This window comes from Tachyglossus aculeatus, chromosome 17, assembly GCF_015852505.1.
Source record: "Tachyglossus aculeatus isolate mTacAcu1 chromosome 17, mTacAcu1.pri, whole genome shotgun sequence".
Taxonomy (NCBI): Eukaryota; Metazoa; Chordata; class Mammalia; order Monotremata; family Tachyglossidae; genus Tachyglossus; species Tachyglossus aculeatus.
The window spans coordinates 16,713,720-16,737,166 of record NC_052082.1 but is presented as its reverse complement, the minus strand read 5'-3'; the positions used below and the strand labels follow the sequence as shown (position 1 = coordinate 16,737,166).

General features: G+C 43.4%; 1 protein-coding gene across 1 annotated transcript in view; it reads right to left on the bottom strand.

Annotated features, from left to right (window-relative positions):
• Positions 1-17,181: 17,181 nt before the first annotated feature.
• The window catches only part of TM9SF2 (transmembrane 9 superfamily member 2), a 35,705-nt gene continuing 29,439 nt past the window's right edge, over positions 17,182-23,447 (bottom strand). Inside the window, exons 16-17 of the mRNA XM_038759043.1 lie at positions 22,964-23,135; positions 17,182-17,836 (exon numbers count right to left, since the gene is read on the bottom strand). Of these exons, the coding sequence (XP_038614971.1) occupies positions 17,769-17,836; positions 22,964-23,135 (240 nt within the window). The 3' untranslated portion in view covers positions 17,182-17,768. The remainder of the gene's footprint in view (positions 17,837-22,963; positions 23,136-23,447) is intronic.

Here is a 23,447-nt window from a genome sequence, read left to right as displayed (position 1 = left end):
TCATCAATCGTATTTATTGAGCGCTTACTGTGTGCAGAGCACTGTACTAAGCGCTTGGGAAGTACAAGTTGGCAACCCATCATTGCAAACATCATTGTAAAAATCATACCCCCAAGAGAATCTGCAGATTCTTTGGTGTCTTATTTCTTAAGCCTTTTCGTGTGTCAAGCACGGTTCTAAGTACAGGTGTATACCACCTGATTAGTCTGGACACAATCCCTGACCCACATAGGACTCACAGTCTAAGGAGGAGCGAGAACAGGTATTGAATCCCTATTTTACAGTTAAGGCAACTGAGACCCAGAAAAATGAAGTTACTTGCCCAAAGTCACACAGCAGATGAGTGGCAGCGCTGAAATTAGAACCCAGATCCTCTGACTTTCAGGCCTCTGCTCTTTCCATTAGGGCTGCTTCTCTGATATGGACACGAGTGCAAGAAGAGCAGCGTTTGCTGGTTGGTGGTGCTCTCCAGCTGAATCATTTTACGGTGAATCAGTCCCGCTGCCTGCCTGGCCTTAATTTAGAGAGGCGGAAATCAGCGGCTGTGTCGAGCTCTGGAGTTGCGTGCCGTGCCCCCTCCTCTTGAAATGGCTGCTGCCCGGTTTGGCAGTGAGGAAGCAGGCTGCCAGCTTAGTAACTTAATTATAGAAATCAACAGGCCCCTCCAAATCACAGTCCGCAACATGATCGAGTTGCAAAGATTTAGGAAAGAGCTCTGGCACTTTTGGAAAATGTGTGGCCGTTATTCAAAACCACCTGGTGCTTTATGAGCGCTTTTGCATGGGAAAAAAAGTTTGCTTCCTTTTGTAAAAGATGTTTGAAATTGTGGCAGGAAGCAGCATGGCCTAGTGGCAAGATCATGGGCTTGGGAGTCAGAGGACATGGGTTCTAATCCTGCTCCACCACTCATCTGCTGTGTCATGTTGGGCAAGTCACTTCACTTCTCTGAGTGCTTACTGTGTGTAGATCACTGTACCAAGTGCTTTTCATTCAATCGTATTTATTGAGCACGTATTGTGTGCAGAGCACTGTACTAAGTGCTTGAATATGCTCCTGTTGAGCGCTTGGGAGAGTACCACAGAGTTGGTAGACAAGTTCCCTGCCCACAAGAAGCTTACAATCTAGAGGGGGAGACAGACATTAACCTATATATAAATAATTTATGGGTATATACCTAAGTGCTGTGGGGCTGAGGGAGGGGCAAATTATCAAATACCCACAGTTCACATATTCGAGTGCATAAGTGACACAGAAGGGAGAGGGAGCTGGAGAAGAGGATTTAATCGGGAAGTCCTTCCGGAACAGAGGTGCCTTTAATGAGGCTTTGAAGGAGGAGAGGTGGTGGTCTGGACGGGAAGGGAGTTCCAGGCTAGAGGGAGGGCATGGGATAGGGATCAGCGGCTAGATAGAATAGATAGAGGGAAGTTGGTACTAGAGAAGCAAAGTGTGCAAGCTGGGCTGCAATAAGAGATCAGTGAGGTAGCAGAGGAGGGAGTGAGCTGATTGTGAGGAGAGAATATGAGAATAGCTGTGCTATTCAATGAGCCAGAAGCGCTGATCTTGGTAAATGGATTGGAAGCTTACCGCTTTTAGTCCCCCAAACCCCAGCAAGCTGATGCTCCGGTAGCGTCTCCCGTGAAGGCAAGGCTTTTTAGCGTAAATCAATCATCCTTCCAATTCAACCGATCAAAAGGTTGAAATTCCATGTGTCAGCAGACTTGCCTGCTCCCAACTACAGATCTGATCCCTTTGGACACCCAAATTCCAAAATGGATAATCAGAGCTCGGGGTTCGTGCTTAGACTGTAAGCTTGTTGTGGGCAGCGATCATATCTACTAGCTCTATTGCACTGTAGTCTCCTAAGCATTTAGTTCAGTTCTCTGCTTGCAGGAAGCACTCAATCACCCCCACTGATTGATTGCTGCCTTTGGTCCATTCAAGCAAAGCCAGCAAGTCTGCTGTTACTCTGTGCTCATAGCTAGGGCATGGATCACAACTAACCATGGTACTTGGCCCACCCTGGGTGGGAGAGGTGGTTCATAGATCATGGGGCCTCGTGGAGTGAGGCGTGAGGGTGGGAGAAGGGCTTCCAAGAACCCACTATCCCTCAGCAATAGCCGTTTTCCCTGGGCGCAAGGGGCTTTCACAGATGCAGCTGATGGGACACACATCTCATTTTGTATTCCCAGCATCTCTGTTTTGAAAAAGAGCATTTTCCTGGGAGGAGACAATTCACACTAGTTTTAAATTCAGGCCTCATTGGGGTCTGAGGGGGGCAGGGGGCTGGGAGAGCGCGTTTCAGTTTCACTGCAGAAGCTACTTTCAAAATGTGGTTGGCATGGCAGCAGGGAGTTAGGCAGAATGGGACGCGAGAGTTGCTTCCTTTAAATTCTCCTTTACTCTGCCCGCCTTTTTTTTCCCTCTTTGCTCCGAATTGACATTCTGCTCAACATCCCTTCCTGATATTATCTGTTTGTAAGCTATCTAGAGGCTCCAGTGACCTATATATATGTAAATCTCTATATATAGCTATATAAATGTATAACAATGATCATGGGGGTAAAGTTAATATTCACTCTTCAAAATCTAACAGAGTGTATTTGTGTTATCTGGAGTAGAACATTTTATATAGGTGGCTTGATTCTATAAAAATTCCCATTTCCTCTACTTGTCATTGCCTAATTTGGAGATTCACTCATGCTCACTCACCAATAAGCATGGCAGAATAAATAGACCTTACAAACTGCTTTTGTATTTGCCTTTGCAAATACCATAATCCTTATTATCACCTATGATATTTATTGAGCACCTATTGTGTGCAGAGCACTTTCCTAAGTTCTTGGGAAAGGATGCCATAAGCCAAAGATTGGGTTCCTAGAGGGATTTATCTATTTAATGGGTAGGCCAGGCAAACTTATGTCATTTGTAAATACTGGGAGCAGGAGGAAAAACAAATATTTAGCAGATTTTAAAACAATTTTTATGGTATTTGTTGAACACTTACTATGTGCGAGGCCCTGTACTAAGCACTGAAGTTGATACAAGATAATCAAGTTGGATGCAATCCCTGTCCAATATAGGGCTCAAAGGCTAAGTCAGAGAGAGGAGGATTTAATTCACATTTTTACAGATGAGTGAACTGAGGCCCAGAGAAGTTAAGTGACTTGCCCGAGGTCACACTCCAGACAAGTGGTGGAGCCAGGATTAGAACCCAGGTCCTCTGATTCCCAGGCCCAGGCTCTTTCCACAAGGCCTTGCTGCTTCCTAGGTGCAGATAACATATTTTTCAGGACTCAATAGCTGAAATAAATATTTGAATATACATATGTATGCAAGTGCTGGGACGCTCAATGCCCTTGCTTTTAAAATTCTATAATTTTCTTTCCTTGGTGCCCAACGTGAGGTGGCAAACATCTGTTTGAAATGATCAACAAAATCTGCCCCGTGGCCAGGAGAGAGCCATCTCGGCTGCCACCATGACTTAAAGGATGGCCCCGGGGCTTCTGCATGGCCTTCAAACCTGAGACAGGAAACATTTCTGCCACAGTACTGACCTGATACCACACGATAGGACACTAATGGTGCAACCATTAGTGGCACCCAGGGAATTCAGGTGGCTAAACATCAGACTCCTGAGAAATGAAGAAATGCAATCAAGAAACAGCAAGAAACTGGATGGTGACATCAAAACCGCAGCTGCAGAGTGAGTTAGTACCCACCGGACAATCAGTAGGACTGAGGGCCTCGTGAGCTGCTGTGTAAATGGGAATGACTCCAAGAACAAAACATGCCTTGCAGCAGAACCTGCAATGCATCATTAAGCTTCCTTGCACTTTCCCACATTCCTCTCCTTTCAGAAACCTGCCCCGCAGCATGTAGGACAAGTTAGGGGCATCTTTGCCAGGAAAGGCTAGTCCCACTGAAAACCTACACAAGGATTTCTGTACAGCCCTTAAGACCCCAACTCTGATTGGTCTATCTGTAAATATGTTTATATCTGTCATACACGGTAAGAGTGTCAGCTACTTGAAGGCTGGGAACATGTCTTTTGCTTCTTCCCTTTTTGCCTAAATGGTTAGTTCAGCAGAATGCCCCAGTGGGGCTCAACAAATACCATTACTACTAACAGGATTCATACCGCCAACAAAACTACAGCAGTGTAGACAAGGGAATTCTAAAGAACTGGCAACAGCACTTCAGTGGCCTCCTGAATCCCCTTTCTTGGACCGATCCGGCTGAGCCGCTGTCCGCGGCTGACATCAGTGACTCCATTTCAAAGGGGCTCCGCTCCTCTCATGTGGGCTAGGGTGATTAAATGGAGGCCGCAACTGCCTAAGAAGGGTATCAATCGCTGGTTGGACTAGACTTTGCACGCACGGGGATGGTCGGGTGTCAAGCGACACGGTCGGGTGTTACACGAGAACCAAAAAAGGGAAAAATCACAATGCCATCTCGTTAGCTGCTCAGTGGTCCTTGCCCCTAATACAGCCCAGAAATGAGCGAAGCTCGGGGCTGTTTGTCACTTGTACCCGATCCCGGGGCTGTTTGTCACTTGCACCCAATCCTGGGGTGAACATGCAGACAGCCACCTTTCCTTCTTTCGCTGATCTATGACTCACTGTCTTTGAGTCGTTCCTGACCCAGTCATGGGTACGAACACTTGCCTCACTCCGCCGTAATCACCCAGCCACAGTGGTTGCGCGGAGATTTATTCGCTACACCTTTCATCAGTCAAGAAGTGTCCTCTCAAAGAGTGTGAATTTGCCAGCGTAGTATTTGGGTGTCTATGATGTGTGTGTCTTCCCTCTTAACAGTTAAAGATGTCACCACCGCTGATAAGAGCATGAAGACTAGAAAAGCTTTTGGTGGGGTCTGGCAAAGATCAAGGATCTGATGGATCTTTTAGACTGTGAGCCCACTGTTGGGTAGGGACTGTCTCTACATGTTGCCAACTTGTACTTCCCAAGCGCTTAGTACAGTGCTCTGCACACAGTAAGCGCTCAATAAATACGATTGATTGATTGATTGATGGATGTGAGGCAAAGGAAGCCTTTTTGATGGGGACTCCCTTGTCCAATTTTTACCTGCCCCTCCCTCCCCTAACCCCTTCTCTAAGGCAAGCTGATCCCTGTTCCTCTCCCCGCTGTTTCACCCCAGTCACAGTGAGGGAGTGGGGAGCTCTTAGGATATCTGTGTGTGTATGTGGAGGGGAGAATCCCGAGGAAAAGGGCCTGAGGGCATTATTCCCTTTACCGCAAAGGCAGAAGCCTGCTGAGAGCTACAAGCTGGAAGGAAGAAGATGTTTCAACTCATTGTCTTTGCGGACTCTATCTCATAGGGGCGGCCAAGGAAATATGGTGGGATGCCAACTAGATCACCATTCTTACTGTCTTTCAGAAGAAGGCGTCCCCTGTCCCCTGAAGCAGAAGGGAAAGCACTGCTCTTCGTTGTTGGAAAGATCCTCCTGGAGCAGCGGAGAACATCACTAACCAAGGGTTCCCCCAGTAGGAAACTTTGAAAAGAACTAGAGGACTCGGCCCAGTGCAAGTGAAGCCTTTATGGTTGTATCGTTTTAAGACTGTGTGGGAATTGAAATGCATTAATCAGTTTTTCCCTAGTTTGACAGAAGTGTGGTAGAGAGTGCCATCTGCTTTGTTTTGTTGGAAAATGACCCGGCTTCCTGATTTCAATTAGTCTCTTTGTAGCTTTACGTTTGGACTGATTTTATGGAGAGTAGTTCAAAGCCGGTCTGGGCGTCATTTTTAACAGTGCTATTTCACAGTGCCAGTGGACATAGAACCACAGAACTCGGTAGTCTAAAGAACTTAATAATAATAATAGTAGTAAGAAAAAGAAGAAAAAAAAGAAAAAGGATGATAATGACTGTCATGGTTTTTGTTAAGCGCTTACTAGGTACCAAACACTGCACTTGAATTAGTGCTGAGGAAAATACAAGATAATCTGGTCAGACACAGTCTCTGTCCCACATAGGGCTCACAGTCTAAGTAGGGGGGAGAACAGGCACTGAATCCCCATTTCACAATATCTATATCTGGCCTTTATCTCAAAGATATAGCCTCTGACTGTTAGACTTTATCTGGGCCTGCAGGTAGGCTGAAAAGATAAATGTGGTGATTGTTAAACACTTATTATGTGCCAAGCACTGTGCTGAGCCCTGGGGTAGATACAATGAAGTCAGATCAATTTCGGTCCCACAGGGGGCATGTGGGACTGAACATTCTGTAAGCACAGTGAAATTGCCCCACGTGAGAATATCTTGTTGGTCTCAGGGAGAGCATGTATAATAAAGGCCAAAATTTTGCCTGATGACCTTATAGGTAGGTGCTACAGTGCCGAAAAAGGCTGAGACTGAGGTGGAAGCAGAGATCGTCAAACAGGAGGGTGCGAGTGGTGAAAAGATGAGGCAGTGCTTTCCCCTCCAGCCCGCTTTTTTTTTTTAATGGCATTTCTTAAGTGCCGACTATGTGTCAGACACTCTACCAAGTTCTGGGGAAGATACAAGTTAATCAGGTAGGACAAAGTCCATATCCCACATGAGGCTCCCAGTATTAATCCCCTTTTTACAGATGAGGTAACAGACACACACAAGTGAATTGATTTGCCCAAGGTCACACAGCAGACAGGTGGTAGACCTGGGATTAGAACCCAGGTCCTTCTGTCTCTCAGGCCCATGATCTCTCCACTATGCCATGCTGTTTCTCCATTTCACCCCACCCCAATGTCTGGCCTATTTACCCTGTGTACTCTGCACACAGTGAGTGCTCAATAAATTCTACCAATGGATTGATTAGGATCACAGATGGAAATAAATGGTCACAAGCAGTGGTCCGCTCCTGTTTAAATGTTAATCCCATGATGGTCCTGACATTGGCAAGTTCCCAGGGTCCCTCTCTCCTGGTGCCACTAGATGGGTTTTCCACTGGAAATGGGTTTTCTGTAAAGGCAGGGTAAAAAGAACCTGCCTTCTCCTAGGGGTTAATTTGCTGGGCTCAATGTTGTGCTTCCCCCTAACAATAATTATGGTTTGTTTTGCTTTTATGGTATTTGTTAAGTGCTTATGATATGCCAGGCACTGTATACTGGGTTAGATACAAGGTTGGATACAGTCAATGTCCCATGTGGGGCTCACAGTCTTAATCCCATTTTACAGATGAGGTAACTGAAGCACAGATAAGTTAAGTGATTTGCCCAAGGTCACATGGCAGACAGGCAGTGGAGCCAGGATTCAAACCCAGGTCCTTGGTATTCCTTAAATGCTTACTCTGTGCTAAGCATTGTACTAAGCTCTGGGATAGATACAAGATAATCAGGTTGGACGCAGTCCCCATTCCACACAGGGCTCAGTCTAAGAGGGACGGGATAACACATGTAATAATAATAATAATAATTATAGCATTTGTTAAGTGCTATGTGCAAAGCACTTTTCTAAGCACTGGAGGGGATACAAGGTGATCAGGTTGTCCCACGTGGGGCTCAGTCTTAATCTCCATTTTACAGATGAGGTAACTGAGGCTCAGAGAAGTGACTTGCCCAAGGTCACACAGCAGACAGTTGGTGGAGCCAGGATTCAAACCCATGCCCTCTGACTCCAAAGCCCGTGCTCTTTCCACTGAGCCACAGTTAAGACTATTTAATTCTCATTTGACAGATGAGGATACTGAGGCAGACTGTCATTCAGTGACTTACGCAAGGTCCCACAAGCAGACATGGGACGGAACAGGGATTAGGACCCAGGTCCTCCGACCCCCGGGGTCTGGGCTAACAAAGCCAACATTTTGAGCCCATTTTAAGCAGGTCCTCTACAGAGCAACATCCTCTCCTTCTCCAGGAGGAGTGGGCTTGGAGTAAGGGGCTGTGGCCAAGGGGGATGAGGGAGAAGTGAGCCGGGATGATGGCTGGAGGAGAGCAGTGATATTTTTGAGTTCCTTTCCTTCCTCTTCATGCTTGGCCACTACTCTGATCCAAACACTTCTCACCCCCTGACCAGACTGCCCCATCACTTTCCTTACCGGTCTCCATGCCTCCAAACCCTGAGACAATATGATGGCCGCTATCCCTTGTCCTCTATCTTTCCACCATTTTCCCTGAGGTACAGAGAGATGCTCCCCAGCATGTTCTTCCCAAAATGGACAGACAGGAACAGATAAAACCGAGTATATCTTGTTTTCAAATAATGATGTTTGACCTGATGGAGCTTTAGAAAGACTCTTAGGTCTGAACGCTGTACCAGAAGGGTGATCAAGAGTGGTCACCAGATAATTTTGTCTCAGAAATTGAATCACCAAAGTAATTTCTCTCATTGAAAATTTCATCTAGTTGGAGATCTCATTCCAGTTTGCAGGATAAAGAATGAGAGAAAGAGAACTGTCCATTTTCAGAGCTACACTACCGGCAGTGAACTATTACCCATGCATGTAACTTGTTGGTTAGGAGAGAAGTTAGGGTCTTAGGATGATATGCCTATAATTAATGTCTATCTCCTGCTCTAGACTGAAGCTAATTGAGCAGGGAATGTGTTCAGCGACTCTGTTGTGTTATATTCTCCCATATGCTTAGTACAGTGCTCCGTGCACAGTGACTGTTCAATAAATCTGATGGATAGATTGATAAACGAGGAGACCATGAGGGAAAGCGATTATCACACAAGTTCTTCCAAGCCTTCTCTCCTCCTTCCCCATTCCCATTCCCCCTAATCTTTCTCTTTCCCGGCCAGCAGCCCACCCACCCCACCCATCTCCCATCTGCCCAGGGGCAACATGGTTCCCCTACTGCCCTTCCCTCCCCACTACTGACCAGCCTTAGAGGGAATAGGGAGTGAGGGGGAAAATAGGGGTGGTCTCACGGACCTCCTCAGCTGCTCTACTTATTTACAATTTATTTGAGAGGACTAGCTTTAAAAGGTAGCTTCTGCCCCCTACACTGACATATTTAGCACTCCTGATGGATGACGTTACCTGCCTTTTGATGCAATAAGGAAAGGATTTTTCTGTGTCTTGAACAGCATTAAAAGACAGACGTGTCAGGAACTATTTGGGGATTGATTTCACTGAAGGTAAATATCCACCAACTTAGAAGGGGCTGTGGCACCCTGCTTTGTCTGTTTTGACTTTATAAACTTCTTTGGTGAAGACATGAACGGTTCCAACATGCATCGCCAGAATTAAAAAGAAAAGGAATAAGAATATGAAGGATAAAAAAGGCATTGGTTTCATTTCCTGTGGAGACTCCCCACAAGTAAGAGGGCCCCCTGAAGCAGTGTTTGTTACAGTCCAATAAGCCTGGGTGGACGTGGATTTCATTTCTTCCAGTGGCCATCTTACCAACTACAGCCAAACCTCTTCATGTAGGGATTTCAGGGAGAAGTGGGGTGTGTGTACTTCAGGGAGAAAAGCAAAGCAAAGAGAACAGAACTTTTTGTCTTTTATTACAACACCAACTGCATTCATGTAGCAGACCCGATTGTAGACTCTAAAGAGCTTGAAGATGTGAGATCTGGACGGAAGATTCCACACAGATTCATTCTTTAGAGCAAGTAGGAACAAGGAACTCTCATATGGACTTATTAATCAGGCCCATTGACCCTGAACACAGGGCCTCCACCAATTCTGCTCCCTCAGCCCCCAGCCTTGGGTCATTTCCATTGTCAGTTTCCTCCGCTCCCCTATTAGTTCCTTTTCCTAGTCCCCTTTACACAAGGACCCAACTGTGCTGTCTACTTCAGGACAGAGGAACCTAAAAGCAAAGAATCAGTAGATACCTCACAAAAACTACTGAGATGTCACTCCCCTTCAGCACATATTTATTGCTGATGGCTTCATTATGCCTTGTTATATTAAAATCACAGCTGCTCCTGAGAAAGATTACACTTCTAAAGATGTCTTTTCTTTCACCTCAACGTGCTAAAAAAAACACCTACAAGGCCATCATTTTCCACTAAATATGGTTTCCCTCTCTAAAGTTCCTGATTTGCACATTGACCCTGACAAAGCCGCCGCCGAGGTAACTTAGAACAGACCCTTCACTCTGGTTGCAACGTTGACAGTGTTTGTGCGACACTCTACTGTAAAACTGAAGAGCATGAAAATGTTTTCACTTCATTACATAGGAGACCTTGCCATATACTGAACCAGAAACTCCTAATGCCTGTAGAAACTCTTTCAGGCCACTACAGTAGCATTTGTTAAGTCACTGGTTCTTTTCATAGCCCCCACGGGACTAGGAAGTGCTGTTGAACGGAAAGGTATTTCAATCGGTGCTTCACTGTGGACCGAAAGAGTGAAATGTATTTTCCCCCACTGCCAAACTAGTTACTGAAGAACTGGATTACTTGGGTCAAAATCTCCACCACTTTCAATAGTCCCTTTGACCGTAGGCAAGCAGAACAGGACATCCCTCATCATTGAGATCAACGGGTTATAGAAAACAGGAGAATATGGACTCAGAGCCAATTGCTTTAAGTGACTCTTCAAAGATAATGTGGAATAATTGGGTACAAACACAAATCTCATACAGACAAAAACCCAGACCAAAAAAAAAAAGGGTCCAAGTTACCCATCGGAGGAGTGAATTTCAGAGCTGTATGTTCAAACCTTTCCTGTAGAGCTACTTAGAGCCAACCTACCCTACCACACATATAGTCCCACCTATTTTCCCCATGGTTTTGACTTTCGCTGGTCTCTCTTCCTGCACTCGGAACCCATCCCTTCCCCATAAAACTCTTGCTCCCTCCATTCCAAATCCTCTTTTAGTCACACAAAGCTTCAATCCAATTATATCCAATATTGAAATGACTGAAATTTACCGTCATTGGATTGTGCAATTTGACACCATTAGAATTTTAGCTGCAAAAACCCGAAAGACATTTTTGCGATAAATGGAATGAGGCGTTGATCTTTTCAGAGGGTTTCGAAGGACAACGACAAAGACTTATCCAGATGCATCAGAGCTACAGAGTGCAGAAGACACACCAGTACAGAGCCCAGGCTGAAACCCCCAATAAAATAACTTAATAAAACTGAAGCCACAGAGGAAGGGGAGCTCTGGACTTCTGTCGTGCCACAAGATCAAGCAGCCCAAAGCTGTTGCTGAGACACCCTGATTCCCCCACGATTTGTGGTCAGAAAATATTTGACTGAAACATCGGCCACTGAGGAAGCGGAGCTGCAGGCAGCTGATGAAATCAGAATTGAGAACCGCAATCTCTTTTATCAACGTTAGATTCTTATTGATAAACTTTGGTGGTGCACCACAGGGGTTGTCACTGATCAATCCTCCACCAGGCCGAGCCCAGATTACACTCTGCGTGATCCTGCTCATTATCCGACGAAGCAGAGCCTCCTGCATTTGCCGTTCTCGCTTCCTCCAAGGGTGGACAAGGTGGCACCATGCCTCTACTATGCCCCCCTCTTCCCATCTTCCTAATTTTCTGGGGAAAGCATTTAGATGAGCTCATCCTTAAACCCACTGTGACAAGACAGGAGGAGTCTGGGAACATTTCGAGGCCCGGTATTGGCAAGTTGCCCGAGAAAGGCGGCTGGCCTCAAATCTTTCGAAGTTCCATACTAATCGCTGACGTGCTCTTTTAAACCCCACTGTTTGGTCGACAGTTATTTCTTCCTCCTATGGGTCATCCCCAGTTTGTAACAAGAGCTTCCTGAGGAAGTAGTTTTGTCTGCTAATTGTCACTATACCCGTTCCAGCATCTAGGATGGCAGTTTAAACAATTTAGTGAGCTCATTAATTGGGTTGGGGATGATGAAGGAATTCCTTCCTCCCTTCAGTACTGTCATCCTTAGGGAAACAAGATCTGCTTCAGAAAATACCCTGGACCTTCCTGGTCCACCTGTGTCGGAAGCCAGGCATGGGGAGAAGTCTCTACCAGCTGCTTCACTGCACTTATCTGGGCCAGTGACTTTCCATTATTTGATTGTTAGGTGCCCTGCTGAACCTAAATTTCATTCAGAGCATCCAGGAAGTGGATCAATGAATTAAGAGATTTCCTCAGGGCTGAAAGACTGAAGGTAGTTTTGGTGGCCTTGGTGAAGCCAGATTCGGGTATCGGAAAAAAGGAGGCGGATGATGGGAGAAGAGGTTGTCAACTCCTTGAATGATGCTGCATTATAGGTCTCAGAACCTCTGTCACAAACTTCCGATTGTGCGCTATTAGTTTAAGGGGCCTTCAAGACCAGAAATGTCTTTCTAAGATACCCAAAACTCAGGATATGAGAGGGAATTGAGCGGGGAGCTGTGGAAACTCAGGCCACTATAGTGTCATTTGTTAAGTGTCTGACTCATTGCTATGACTTCGCTCATTGTAACAGTAAGTTTTATGCTAGCAAATAGTAAGGCTTAATACATGCCACCATAACGGGAGGTCTATGTGAGTAGAAAGATATGGATTTCCAACAAGGAAAGTTTGAGGTCGCTGCTGCTTCCGTGTGCAATCATGCTATCCTGGTGGACTGAATGGGTGAACGCAGCTACCCAAAGTGCCAAACTAGTTACCAAAGAACTGGATTATTTGTGTTAAATTCTCCATTTTTTTTTCAGTATTCCCTTTACCACTTCGGAGATGCATGCGGCAGTAGAATCGGGACCAGAGGCAACTGCTTGCAGTGATTCTTCTAAGATTGTGAATCACTGGGTTTAAATAAAAATTTCCCACAGACCAGAAAGTCAAAGGGAATTCTGCTCCTTTACTTCTCTCTGGAGTTGTTTATTCGTCCCCTTTCCTTTTGAGCTAGCCTTAGTGTCCCGTCCCTATTTCCCATCCTCCAGTTCATGGAGAGAAATGGCTTCCTCCACCTCAAACAGTTCCCTCTCCCACGGACTTCAACTCCTAATTCATCCTGTGACTTTCCTTTTCCCCTCCATTGCTTCAACGCAACATTACCCAACGTGGAAATAACTGGAATTCAACTTCAGGTTTTTGGTGCAAATTTACACCACTAAAAATGTTTACTAAATTTGTTGGGAGGGTTCAGTTTAGCTCTGAAATCCTAATTGACAGAAATATTTGTGAAATAAATGGAATGAAGTGTTAATATTTTCAAGGGTTTCAAAGGAGAACAACAAAGACTTATCCAGGTAGATCAAAGCTACACATCACAAGGGCTTTTATGTTAGAAGGACCTGGGTCCTAATCCTGGCTCCACCACTTGTGACCTTGAGCGAGTTTTTTAATTTCTCTGGGCCTCAGTTCCCTCACCTGTAAAATGGGGATTAAGATTGTGATCCTATGTGGGACCTGGACTGTGCCCAACCTGATTACCTTGTATCTTCCCCAGCGCTTAGAACAGTGTCTGACAAGGAATAAGCCTTTAACCAATATCATTTAAAAAAACAACAACAACAAAAAACAAGCAGCAGAACTAAGGCTGAAGAAGCCAATATTGGCAGAAATAAATAACTTGATGAAACTGCAGTCACAGAGGAAGGGGAGCATTGGGCTTCTGTCAAGCCACAAGATCTGGCAGTTCAAATTTGTTGCTGAAACATCTTGATTCCCTCCTAGTTGTGAACCTAAAATAACTGAAACAAACAGTAGCCACTGAGGAAGTTGAGCGATGGCCACCTGATGAGACCAGAATTGAGAACTGCAAATGTTTTGTTTGTTCTCCTATTTTAACTCAATTAGAATTGAATAATGAAGACCCCCAAGTTTGTGTATCAGGAGAGCTGTCACTGAACATCCCCTTGGCGGGCAGAGCCCAGGTTAGGCTCTGCGTAACCCGACTGGTTGCCCGATGAAACATAGGCGGGTTGCCGTGTTTGCGCCTCTCTCCTCCTATCTCAGGTCCCGGGGTTTGAAGGGATGAGGCTTGAAGGCTGCTCCCAACACCCCAGAAGGGGGACTAATTTGTCCCCTTTTCCTACTGTGCCTTGGCCCCTGCGGTGAGCAGTTAGGGGGGCACATCATTAATCCCAGTTAGTGCAGCAGGAGACTGGGAACATTTTGAGGCCCTGTACCGGCAAGTTGCCCCAGAAAGGCAGTTGGTCTTAGATCGTTCAAAGTTCCGTCCTAACCGTCGGCGTGCTCTTTCGGTTCTAACTGTCTTTGTTGACAGTTACTTCTTTCCGAAATTCAATACTTGTGAGAGAAATCTGGTAATCTTTGACAAAGTGACATTCTTCTATGATGGCCAAGATTATTTCACAGTGTAAATCCGTTTATCTAGCCTCTATTGGCTTTAAGATCTGTTTTGCAGGAATTTCTCATGATTTCATTTTTTAATGACATTTTAAATGCTTACTAATTGCCCAGGACTGTAATAACAACAATAATATTAATAATTATGGTGTTTGTTAAGCATTTACGATGTGCCAGGCAATGCTCTAATTGCTGGGGTGGATACAAGCAAATCAAGTTGGACACAGTTCCTATCCCACCTAGGGCTCACAGTCTTAATCCCCATTTTACAGATGAGGGAACTGGGGCACAGAGAAGTGAAGTGACTTGCTCAAGGTCACACAGCAGACAAGTAGCAGAGTCGGGATTGGAACCCATGACCTTCCAACTCCCAGGCCCGTGCTTTATTCCCTACGCCATGCTGCTTCACATACTGAACATTGGGATGGACCCGAGCTAATCAGACTGGACACTGTCCACGTACCACATGGGGCTCCCAATCTTAATCCCTATTTTACAGTTGAGGTAACAGGCACAGAAAAGCCAAGTGACTTGCCCAAGATCATGCAGCAGACAAGTGGCAGAGCTGGGATTAGAACCCAGGTCCTTCTGTCCTCCAAACCCAGGCTCTCTCCATTAGACCACACTTCTTCTCCATAAGCCTTAAAACCTTTGCTCACAAAGCCGTCCTGATGAGTGGAGAACAGCAGGGTATACTGGAAAAGAGCCAGTCTGGAGAGAGAGTACAGAAGAGGTGGTAGACATAATTCTGGCCCTCGAGGATCTTGCTTTAGTCTAATACTGTGTAAACAACCAACATAATTCCAAATACAACTGCCTATCACGAATAAACAATCCCTAACTCCAGGTGCCAAATCTCCAGCCCAAAGACTCCACCTTTCCTTTTCTAGTATACTCTTGTCTCGCCATGTGAACCTCAGCCACATTCAGGCCCTGCTCTCCTTTTAGCTTTAATGTTTTGATCCTCTGGTTGGAGATGAAAGGAAACTGAGGCTTTCTATGTATTGCTCCCAAACTTTCCTTTCCCTCTTTAATTCTAGGCCCTTCCCTTTCCTTCTAAGAAAATCAGAGAATCAACCCTAATCTTAATGGTGCGAACAACTTTTAATGACATGAACTTGGCTGTGTACCCCTCAAGTATTTTGATACACACCCCTGTCCCACAATTAAATCAATGCTCTTATATTCCACTATTTCCCCTTTCCCTAATCTAGCAGCAGCAGCATCATCAATGGTATTTATTGAGGACTTATTGCGTGCAAAATATTAGACTAAGTGCTTGGGAGAGTAAGATATAATGGAGTTGACAGATACGTTCCCTGCCCACAAGGAACTTAAGAGTCTAGCTAGATGGTGAGACATATATATATATACATATATATAAAACATAGACATTCATTTATATAATTTATACATCATATAAACATAATTTATATTATAACGTAGATATTCATTCAATCATTCTTACTGGGCACTTACTGTATGCAGAGATAGATACATCTACATTTGTCTCCTACTGTAAAATGAAAGCTTCTTGCAGGCAGGGATCATGCCTACCAACTCTGTTATATTGTACTTTCCCAAGCACTTAGTACAGTGTTCAGTACACAGTAAGCACTCAAATACCATTGACTGGTTGATAAGGAAGCTTGCTACTGATTCATTTTTAGTCGCAACTGAGCACATGCCTAAAGTGGTGCAGCCAGGGTAATTTAGCTGTGAGATTTGTATCCTTGTTTGTACCTCCTTTTAGGTGCCGGGGTCTGATGATTGACAGTTCTTGCTGAGGGTGTTAGGAGCCCTGTGCCCACCCTGTGGGGATGCCTTACATATGTCAGATAGATCTAGTACTTAGAACAGTGCTTGGCACATAGTAAGCACTTAGCAAATACCATTATTCTAGGCCAATGGCAGGAGTCTTGATACAGGCTCAGTAGAGAGCCTAATAGTATGTGGCTATACCTGCCTTGTCTGCCCAGCTCAACCTCTAAATAGATCAGTCGTATTTATAGAGCACTTACTGTGTGCAGAGCACTGTACTAAGCATTTGGGATAGTACAACACAACAATAAACAGACACATTCCCTGCCCACGAGGAGTCCAGGAGTCCTCGATTCGATTTAGGTTACACTCTTCCTCAACAGTATTTTAACAGATATTCTGTAAAACTGGCGCTCTACGAAGTATTCTTTACAAGTATTCTTTACATCAGAATAAGGCTTATGAAGAAAAGATGGACTTCCATGCCTGCCTTAAATACTTCATTTATAGGAGACTGTTCCCTTCATTTTAAATCCTCTGTAGTAAGAGGTTAAAAATGACAAATTGCTTACTCAATGATGCATTTATTGGTTTCCTATTCAAGTCCAAGGTCACCACTTTAGAAAAGCATAACGTGATATCGTACAGAGGAACCCATTACTGTCATCTAAGCAGCAATTAGTAATTAAGGATGTACGTTTAATGAAGAGAACCTTAAAGAACCCAAGTAGTCTTTTGAGTAGAATGAACTAGAGCAACTTCAATTTCTCAATGGAATATCAACAGATCTTTCAATCTCTTAGCATGTAGGAAACAGAACTAACACTCCAGGTGAAATATCCTCAGAAAGAAAAGATGCAGTCAAAGGTGTAAAAGAGATGCTACCCACCATTATTTTGAAGCCTAATGCACCACTCAACTTAATCGCCACTTCCATGTACTGAGACCTTTAAGTCAAAATATAGACCAAAAAGAATTACATTAGTACCTTGGGAGAATTCCTGGTGCCTCACACATAGTAAACCCTTAACAAATACCATAATTATCATTATCTTTATGATTTCACCATCAAGCAAGAGTAGTTAAGTTAGAATCTGGGTAGCCCAGGTGATCTGAACCTAAGTGTTACACTAACAAAATACAGTAGATGCCAACAAAATGCTGTAAATCGTTTTCAACATCCTTGGTATACAGACTTGAATGTACAGAACTTCAATGAATGTATTTATAACAGATAATGATGCACTAAAGACATTTTTACAATATTTATTTAGGTAATAAATTTATAAATTCAAAGACTCAGAGGCACACAGTTTAAAAGGCCAATACCATGGGAATAATGAAGTCAATGCAGAGAAATAGGAATATTTATGAACAGTTACAACCAGTACGAGATAAAAAATGTCACATCCCAAACAAAGCACATCATTGGAGTCATTCTTCAAAATTACCATGATAAAAAGTTATTTCCTTCAAATAAAAATAATTCTTCCCGCCTACCGAGCCTAGAAAATCCTATTTACAATTAACTGTACTTTATTCAGAAGTATTATGTTGTTTAACTCAGCCTCTTCTATTTGGCCAATAGAAGTACTGTAAATATTATATTTACATTTGCGCACAATATTTGTTCTTCATGAACTGAAAACATACTTGAAATCAAATTACAACAGAAATGCTTTAGTGGAAAACATATTTTGTGGGGGGGTAGGTGGCCTGGGAAGAGGTTCATTTAGTATCAAGCAACATTAGGATCAATACTTCCGATAAAACCAGATATTCGCATGAACAGTTTTTCATTAAGGTTTAAACTTTAAACCTGGGTTCATGGGTTTCTTCAGTCAACTTTCACGACACTGTATATTTTGGTCACAAACCAAAAACACGCGAAGAAGCCGATTGTTCCTATAATTGAAAAAAAAGAAGAAAAAGAAAAGAGAAGAACATCCAGCATTTTCCAAAATAAATTTCTGGGAATAAACAAAACCAAAACACGACTAGATGCTGATATACGTAGAAAGTCTTGCACCATCAACTGCTGCACTATGAAATCTGATCAGGAGCACACTGAGGGTCTGTAGGCACTTTGCAAAACACTACCACTGTCCGCAAAGTTCAGGAAGCAGATCAGGGAGAGCTGCTTTTTACCTGAAAGCAGTTTAGATTGTGTGTGTGTGTGAATACACACACACACAGATATATATATATACATATGTACATATGTATACATGTATATACACACATACACACTACATATCTATTCTATTTATATACATATCTATTCTATTTATTTTATTTTGTTGTATGTTTGGTTTTGTTCTCTGTCTCCCCCTTTTCGACTGTGAGCCCACTGTTGGGTAGGGACTGTCTCTATATGTTGCCAACTTGTACTTCCCAAGCGCTTAGTACAGTGCTCTGCACACAGTAAGTGCTCAATAAATACGAGCGATTGATTGATTGATCAATGGTATTTATTGTATGCAAAGCTCTGTACTAAGCGCTTGGGAGAGTACAATATAACAGAGTTGGCAGACATGTTTCCTGCCCACATCCAAATTGGAAACTTAAAAGCACTGAGTTTGTTCCTTTCTACATCATCGAAGTTTCCTGGAGCCAGGTGTTTGAATAATAATAATAATAATAATAATAATAATAATAATGGCATTTGTTAAGCGCTTACTATGTGCAAAGCACTGTTCTAAGCACTGGGGAGGTTACACGGTGATCAGGTTGTCCCACAGGGGGCTCACAGTCTTAATCCCCATTTTACAGATGAAGTAACTGAGGCCCAGAGAAGTTAAGTGACTTGCCCCCAGTCACACAGCTGGCAATTGGCATAGCCGGGATTTGAACCCATGACCTCTGACTCCAAAGCCCGGGCTCTTTCCACTGAGCCATGCTGCTTCTCTGTTGTGTTTTCCACAACACTCTTTTATAGTCCTGCTGAACTGGACATTTGGCAGGTTTAGATTTTTGATCTATGCTTTGTTCAATGAATTTTCACTAGACACAATTGAAGATTTGAGATGTGACACTTCAGGATGACTAACATAGCTTAATTCCACTATGGATTTTATAGGTATCTTTAAGTTAGTGGCGTAGTGAAAAGAGAACAGGCCTGGGAGTGAGAAGACCTGGATTCTAATCCCACCCCACCTCTCGCCTGTGTGACCTTGGGTAAATCACTTAACTTCCCTGTGATTCAGTTTCCTCACCTGTAAAATGGGGATTCAATATCTGTCCTCCCTGACTAATAGTGCTTGACATGTACTAAATGTTTAAACATACCACAATGAGAAGCAGAGATAGCCAAGGAAACACTGAAATTTACATACTAAGAATGAATTATACCTAGGACTGTAAAAACAAGAGCAACAGACCTGAGAAATGTGTTGTGTTCTTGCCAAAAAAAAGGACAGTATAGAGAACACCGAGGGAGAAGAGAATTGTGGAGTTTTAGAAATGAAGATGTGTAGGCTGAGTTAATATTGTCCAAGGAATCAACTTTTTTTAAAGTTATGCAAGGAGAAAGTGTTAAATGTAGCTACACTGTTTTCAATTTGCAATGTTAGAATTGTGGTACCTTTTCTATCCATTATTAGAAAATAGCTCATATTTCTCAATATGACCCATATTTTAAGCAAAGATATCCCCACTGCTCTCTGCTTTAGGAAGGTTTAAAATTACAGGCCTTGACAAGGTAGAGGAATGTATAAAAAAATACAATTTTAGGGATTAAGGTGCTGACCCAACATACTTTCAGAGATTTCTTGGCAACTGTAATACCAAGATTTACGTATGACTTTCCTTCATTATCAGAGTCGACTGTGGGAGGAAAGAGAAACCTACATTTCTCATTTCATGACCTTCTTTAGAACAAATTAGTCAATTTGCAATACCATTTCTAATTACATAAAAAAATCCCAAGTCAACCCAATACCACCTGCAATGGGACGTGGCTCTAAACACCTGTTCTGAAATATCAATTACTCAGAATAATCAGAGACTGTAAAAAAAGCTAGGGAGCCTCTACCTTTTCCACCTGAGCAAAACAGCTCAGCATATTCAAAATCCTTAGGTCGATGACTAACTCGTTCACTGTAAATAGTTAAGATGAACCGTGAAAGACATTCTGGAAATGGACCTTCAAGCATTGACTGGATATTTAATAGAGTCATTGAGTGGGATACATAGTTGGAGCCAGCTGTGCATCACAAAGATCTGTCACCAGGCTCCTGGCAATGTCCCTGCTGTGTCTGCTCAATGGCCTGGAATTCAGTTAGAAGAAAGTGCCTAAAACATGTGCTCCTCTGACACAGCAGCAGGGCACCATCAAAAACCTTTCTGATACTGACATTTTTAACAGATGAGTATGCGGTAGCAGAATAGTTCTGATAGAGATGCGGCACGGCCTGGTGGAAACAACACGGAGCAGGAGAGTCAGAAGACTTGGGTTCTAATTCCCGCTCTGCTTGATGTGTGATTTTGGGCAAGCCACTTCTCCGTGCCTCAGTTCCCCTGTTCTCCCACCTAGACTGTTAGCTCCATGAGGGGCAGGGACTGTGTCCAAATCTAATTAACTTTTATCTACTCCAGTGCTCAGAACAGTGTTTGACACAGAGCATTTAAATATCATAAAAATTAAATAAAACTACATATTTTTTTCTTTTTCTTCCTACATTCCTCTGTCATCAGAGACTTAAGGGGCCCATAGGGGAAATGTGGGGCAAGTTGTTGGTGTTGAATTGAATACGGTTTTAGAGAACTAGCTCACTCTTCCCTTAAGGATAGTAGGACATTTTGAAAGTCTGAATATTTCAATATCTTCAACTGGACATTCCCTAATTCCTGAAGGACGGCCCAGCCAAAACAAGTAGCGAGATGGGTGTTCTGGCAGAAATGGAGGCATTTGAAAGCATTCAGAGGGATTGTGGGCTGCAGACAACTACACTGGCTACAACCCTATGAAATTTACAAGAAATGGGGGCATGACTGATTTTGTGAGAGAGAAGGGGAAAGCTTCCAAGTTTCTGTTTTGAAAATTGGTAAATTCACTCTAAATCTGCATTGCTTTTAAAAAATGATCTACTAAAATTCTGCAAAATGAATTCTTTTCCTAAATAAATCCAAAGGTGATGAGAGAGTGGCAGCAGCTAAATAAAGTCACGAGAGAAGAAAACATGTTTCCTCACGCCCACTGATTTCAGCGAGGTTCCTCTCCCCACTTTTCCTCCCCAGGATTCTCTGGAAATTTCTGAACTGGGGTGGAGGGGGAGGAATGAGAGCTACAAGGACTTCCATAAAGGCTTGGTGACTGTCGGAACCAATCTGTTTAAGGGGGTCAAACCTATGGAGAGAAATGGAACGATTCCAGTCTTTGAATTCTGATCCCTGTTAAGGTGAAAAGGGAAAGTTGGGGGGTTAAGCGAAAATGAAGATAAAGAAGGAGGGTAGGGATAGAATTTATTCGCACACCCCTCAAAATGGCAAAGTCTGTACATCATCAGGAAGGTGTAACAGAACACTAAACAGAGATAAGTTTGGGAATGATATAAAGCATGGTCAATACCTGTTCTCCCTATTATTTAGCCTGTGAGCCCCCTGTGGGACAGGGACTGTGTCCGACCTGATTATCTTCAATCTACCCCAGTGCTTTTCTATAGTGCTTGATCCAGTAAGTGATTAACACCATAATTTTTATTATTATTATTACTGGTATTGTTAGGGCACGTCCACACTTGGACCACTTCTCAATTTTAGTTTTGGCCGTCTAGGGATGTCATAATAACAGAGCTGTTAGAAGATAGAGAGAAGGACAATAACGATCAAGGAATGGGAATGTCACCCTTTGAAGAAACTCTGAAAGTATTAGGACGCTTTGGTCTGGAAAGGCACAGGCTGAGAGGGGCTACAACTGAAGTTTACAATATCATGAAAAGTATGGACAGAGTTGTGGTTCGCCAAATCCCATAACTCCAAGACAGGGGTCATTCTTTGAAGTTTGAGAATGGTGGGTTCAAAACAAGCAAAAAAGGAAACATTTCTTCACACAGCAGGTGAAAAACATATGGAATTAATTTACCACAAGAAGCTGTGCAGGCTGACAATGTCAGTAGATTCAAGAGGAGTTGGCAAAAATTCAGAGAAGCAATCAATAATTACTAAAGGGAAACCTTAGGGATGTTAGATGGAACACACAACCTTATGTGGATGAATTTCAAGGGCAGCAACCGTTACACTGATCCTCCCATCATCCAAGCGCCAGGTCTGATATGAGAAGAATCACGCTACTTGTGTTAAGTGCTTACTGTGCACCAAGCATTGTACTAAACACTGGGGTACAAACAAGATAATCAGGTCTCACATGGGGCTCCAGTCTTAGGAGGGAGTACAGATATTCAATCCTCATTTTGCAAATGAGGGACCTGAGGAACAGCAAAGTGAAGCGCCTTGCCCAAGGTCACAGAGCAGACAAGTGGTGGAGCTGGGATTAGAATCCAGGTCCCCCGACTCCGAGGCCCAAACTTTTCCCACTAGGCCAAACCGCTTCTCGTATTAGATACAATAGTCACATAATAACAATATGCATGCTGGTATTTGTTACGTGTTTATCATGTGTCTGGTACACTGAGATAGATGCAAAATAATCTGGTCAGACACAGTCCCTGTTACACATAGGGCTCATACTCAGAGTGAGGGAGAAGATTCTGAGCTGAAGGGTCCATTGGTCTAATCCAGTAATGGACATTTAGAATCTCACTGGCACTCCACTGGTATCCGCAAGGCTTATGGATACTTGCTCTCCCTTCCAAAAATTCCTTCAACCTTCGTTCATTTCCTAAGGAGGACACTTTCCCTCAACAAAACTGGATAGGGGCTATTGGCTATTAGTTGGCCTCCATGACAACCTCTGGCCTTTCATGTGAGGTGAAAAATCCATTTCCAAGTTGCAGAGAGGCAACTTCCATCATGAAATTTGATGGTCAGAGGAAAAGAAGATACTTCTTAAATGAAAGGAGTTTTAGTACTTACCTGTAAAGAGGAAGAAAATCAAAACCATTATCATGGTGTAACCGAAGTACAAGATGGTACTTGCTGTCCCCGTGATTTGCAGTTTCGAAAAGAAATAGTGTATTGCATATATTAGGAAATAAACTGCAGTAAAGCCACTGGTAAGGAATGAACGCCACTGCCAATGGTAATCCTGAAAAAGAAAAACAAAATGGTCATGCTGTATTGAGTAATGTTTTCCAAGTTAGAGGAAATGGGATATATGGAATGAAAGCAGAGAGATTGTTTTTACTCACCTCAAAGACTATTTGACTTTTATTTTCAGAGAGTTTGCTGCTAAGCATTGTGAGTTTTTCTTTTATAAACAACCAGAGAATAACAATCTGGAGGTGGGGGGGATTACTGGGTACTGCTTTGACCTTGGGGAGAATTTTTTCCCCCACAATAATCCCTGATCCAGGAAATCTCTGCGAAGGAGGGAGCACCTGCGGCAGTTACCCATGGA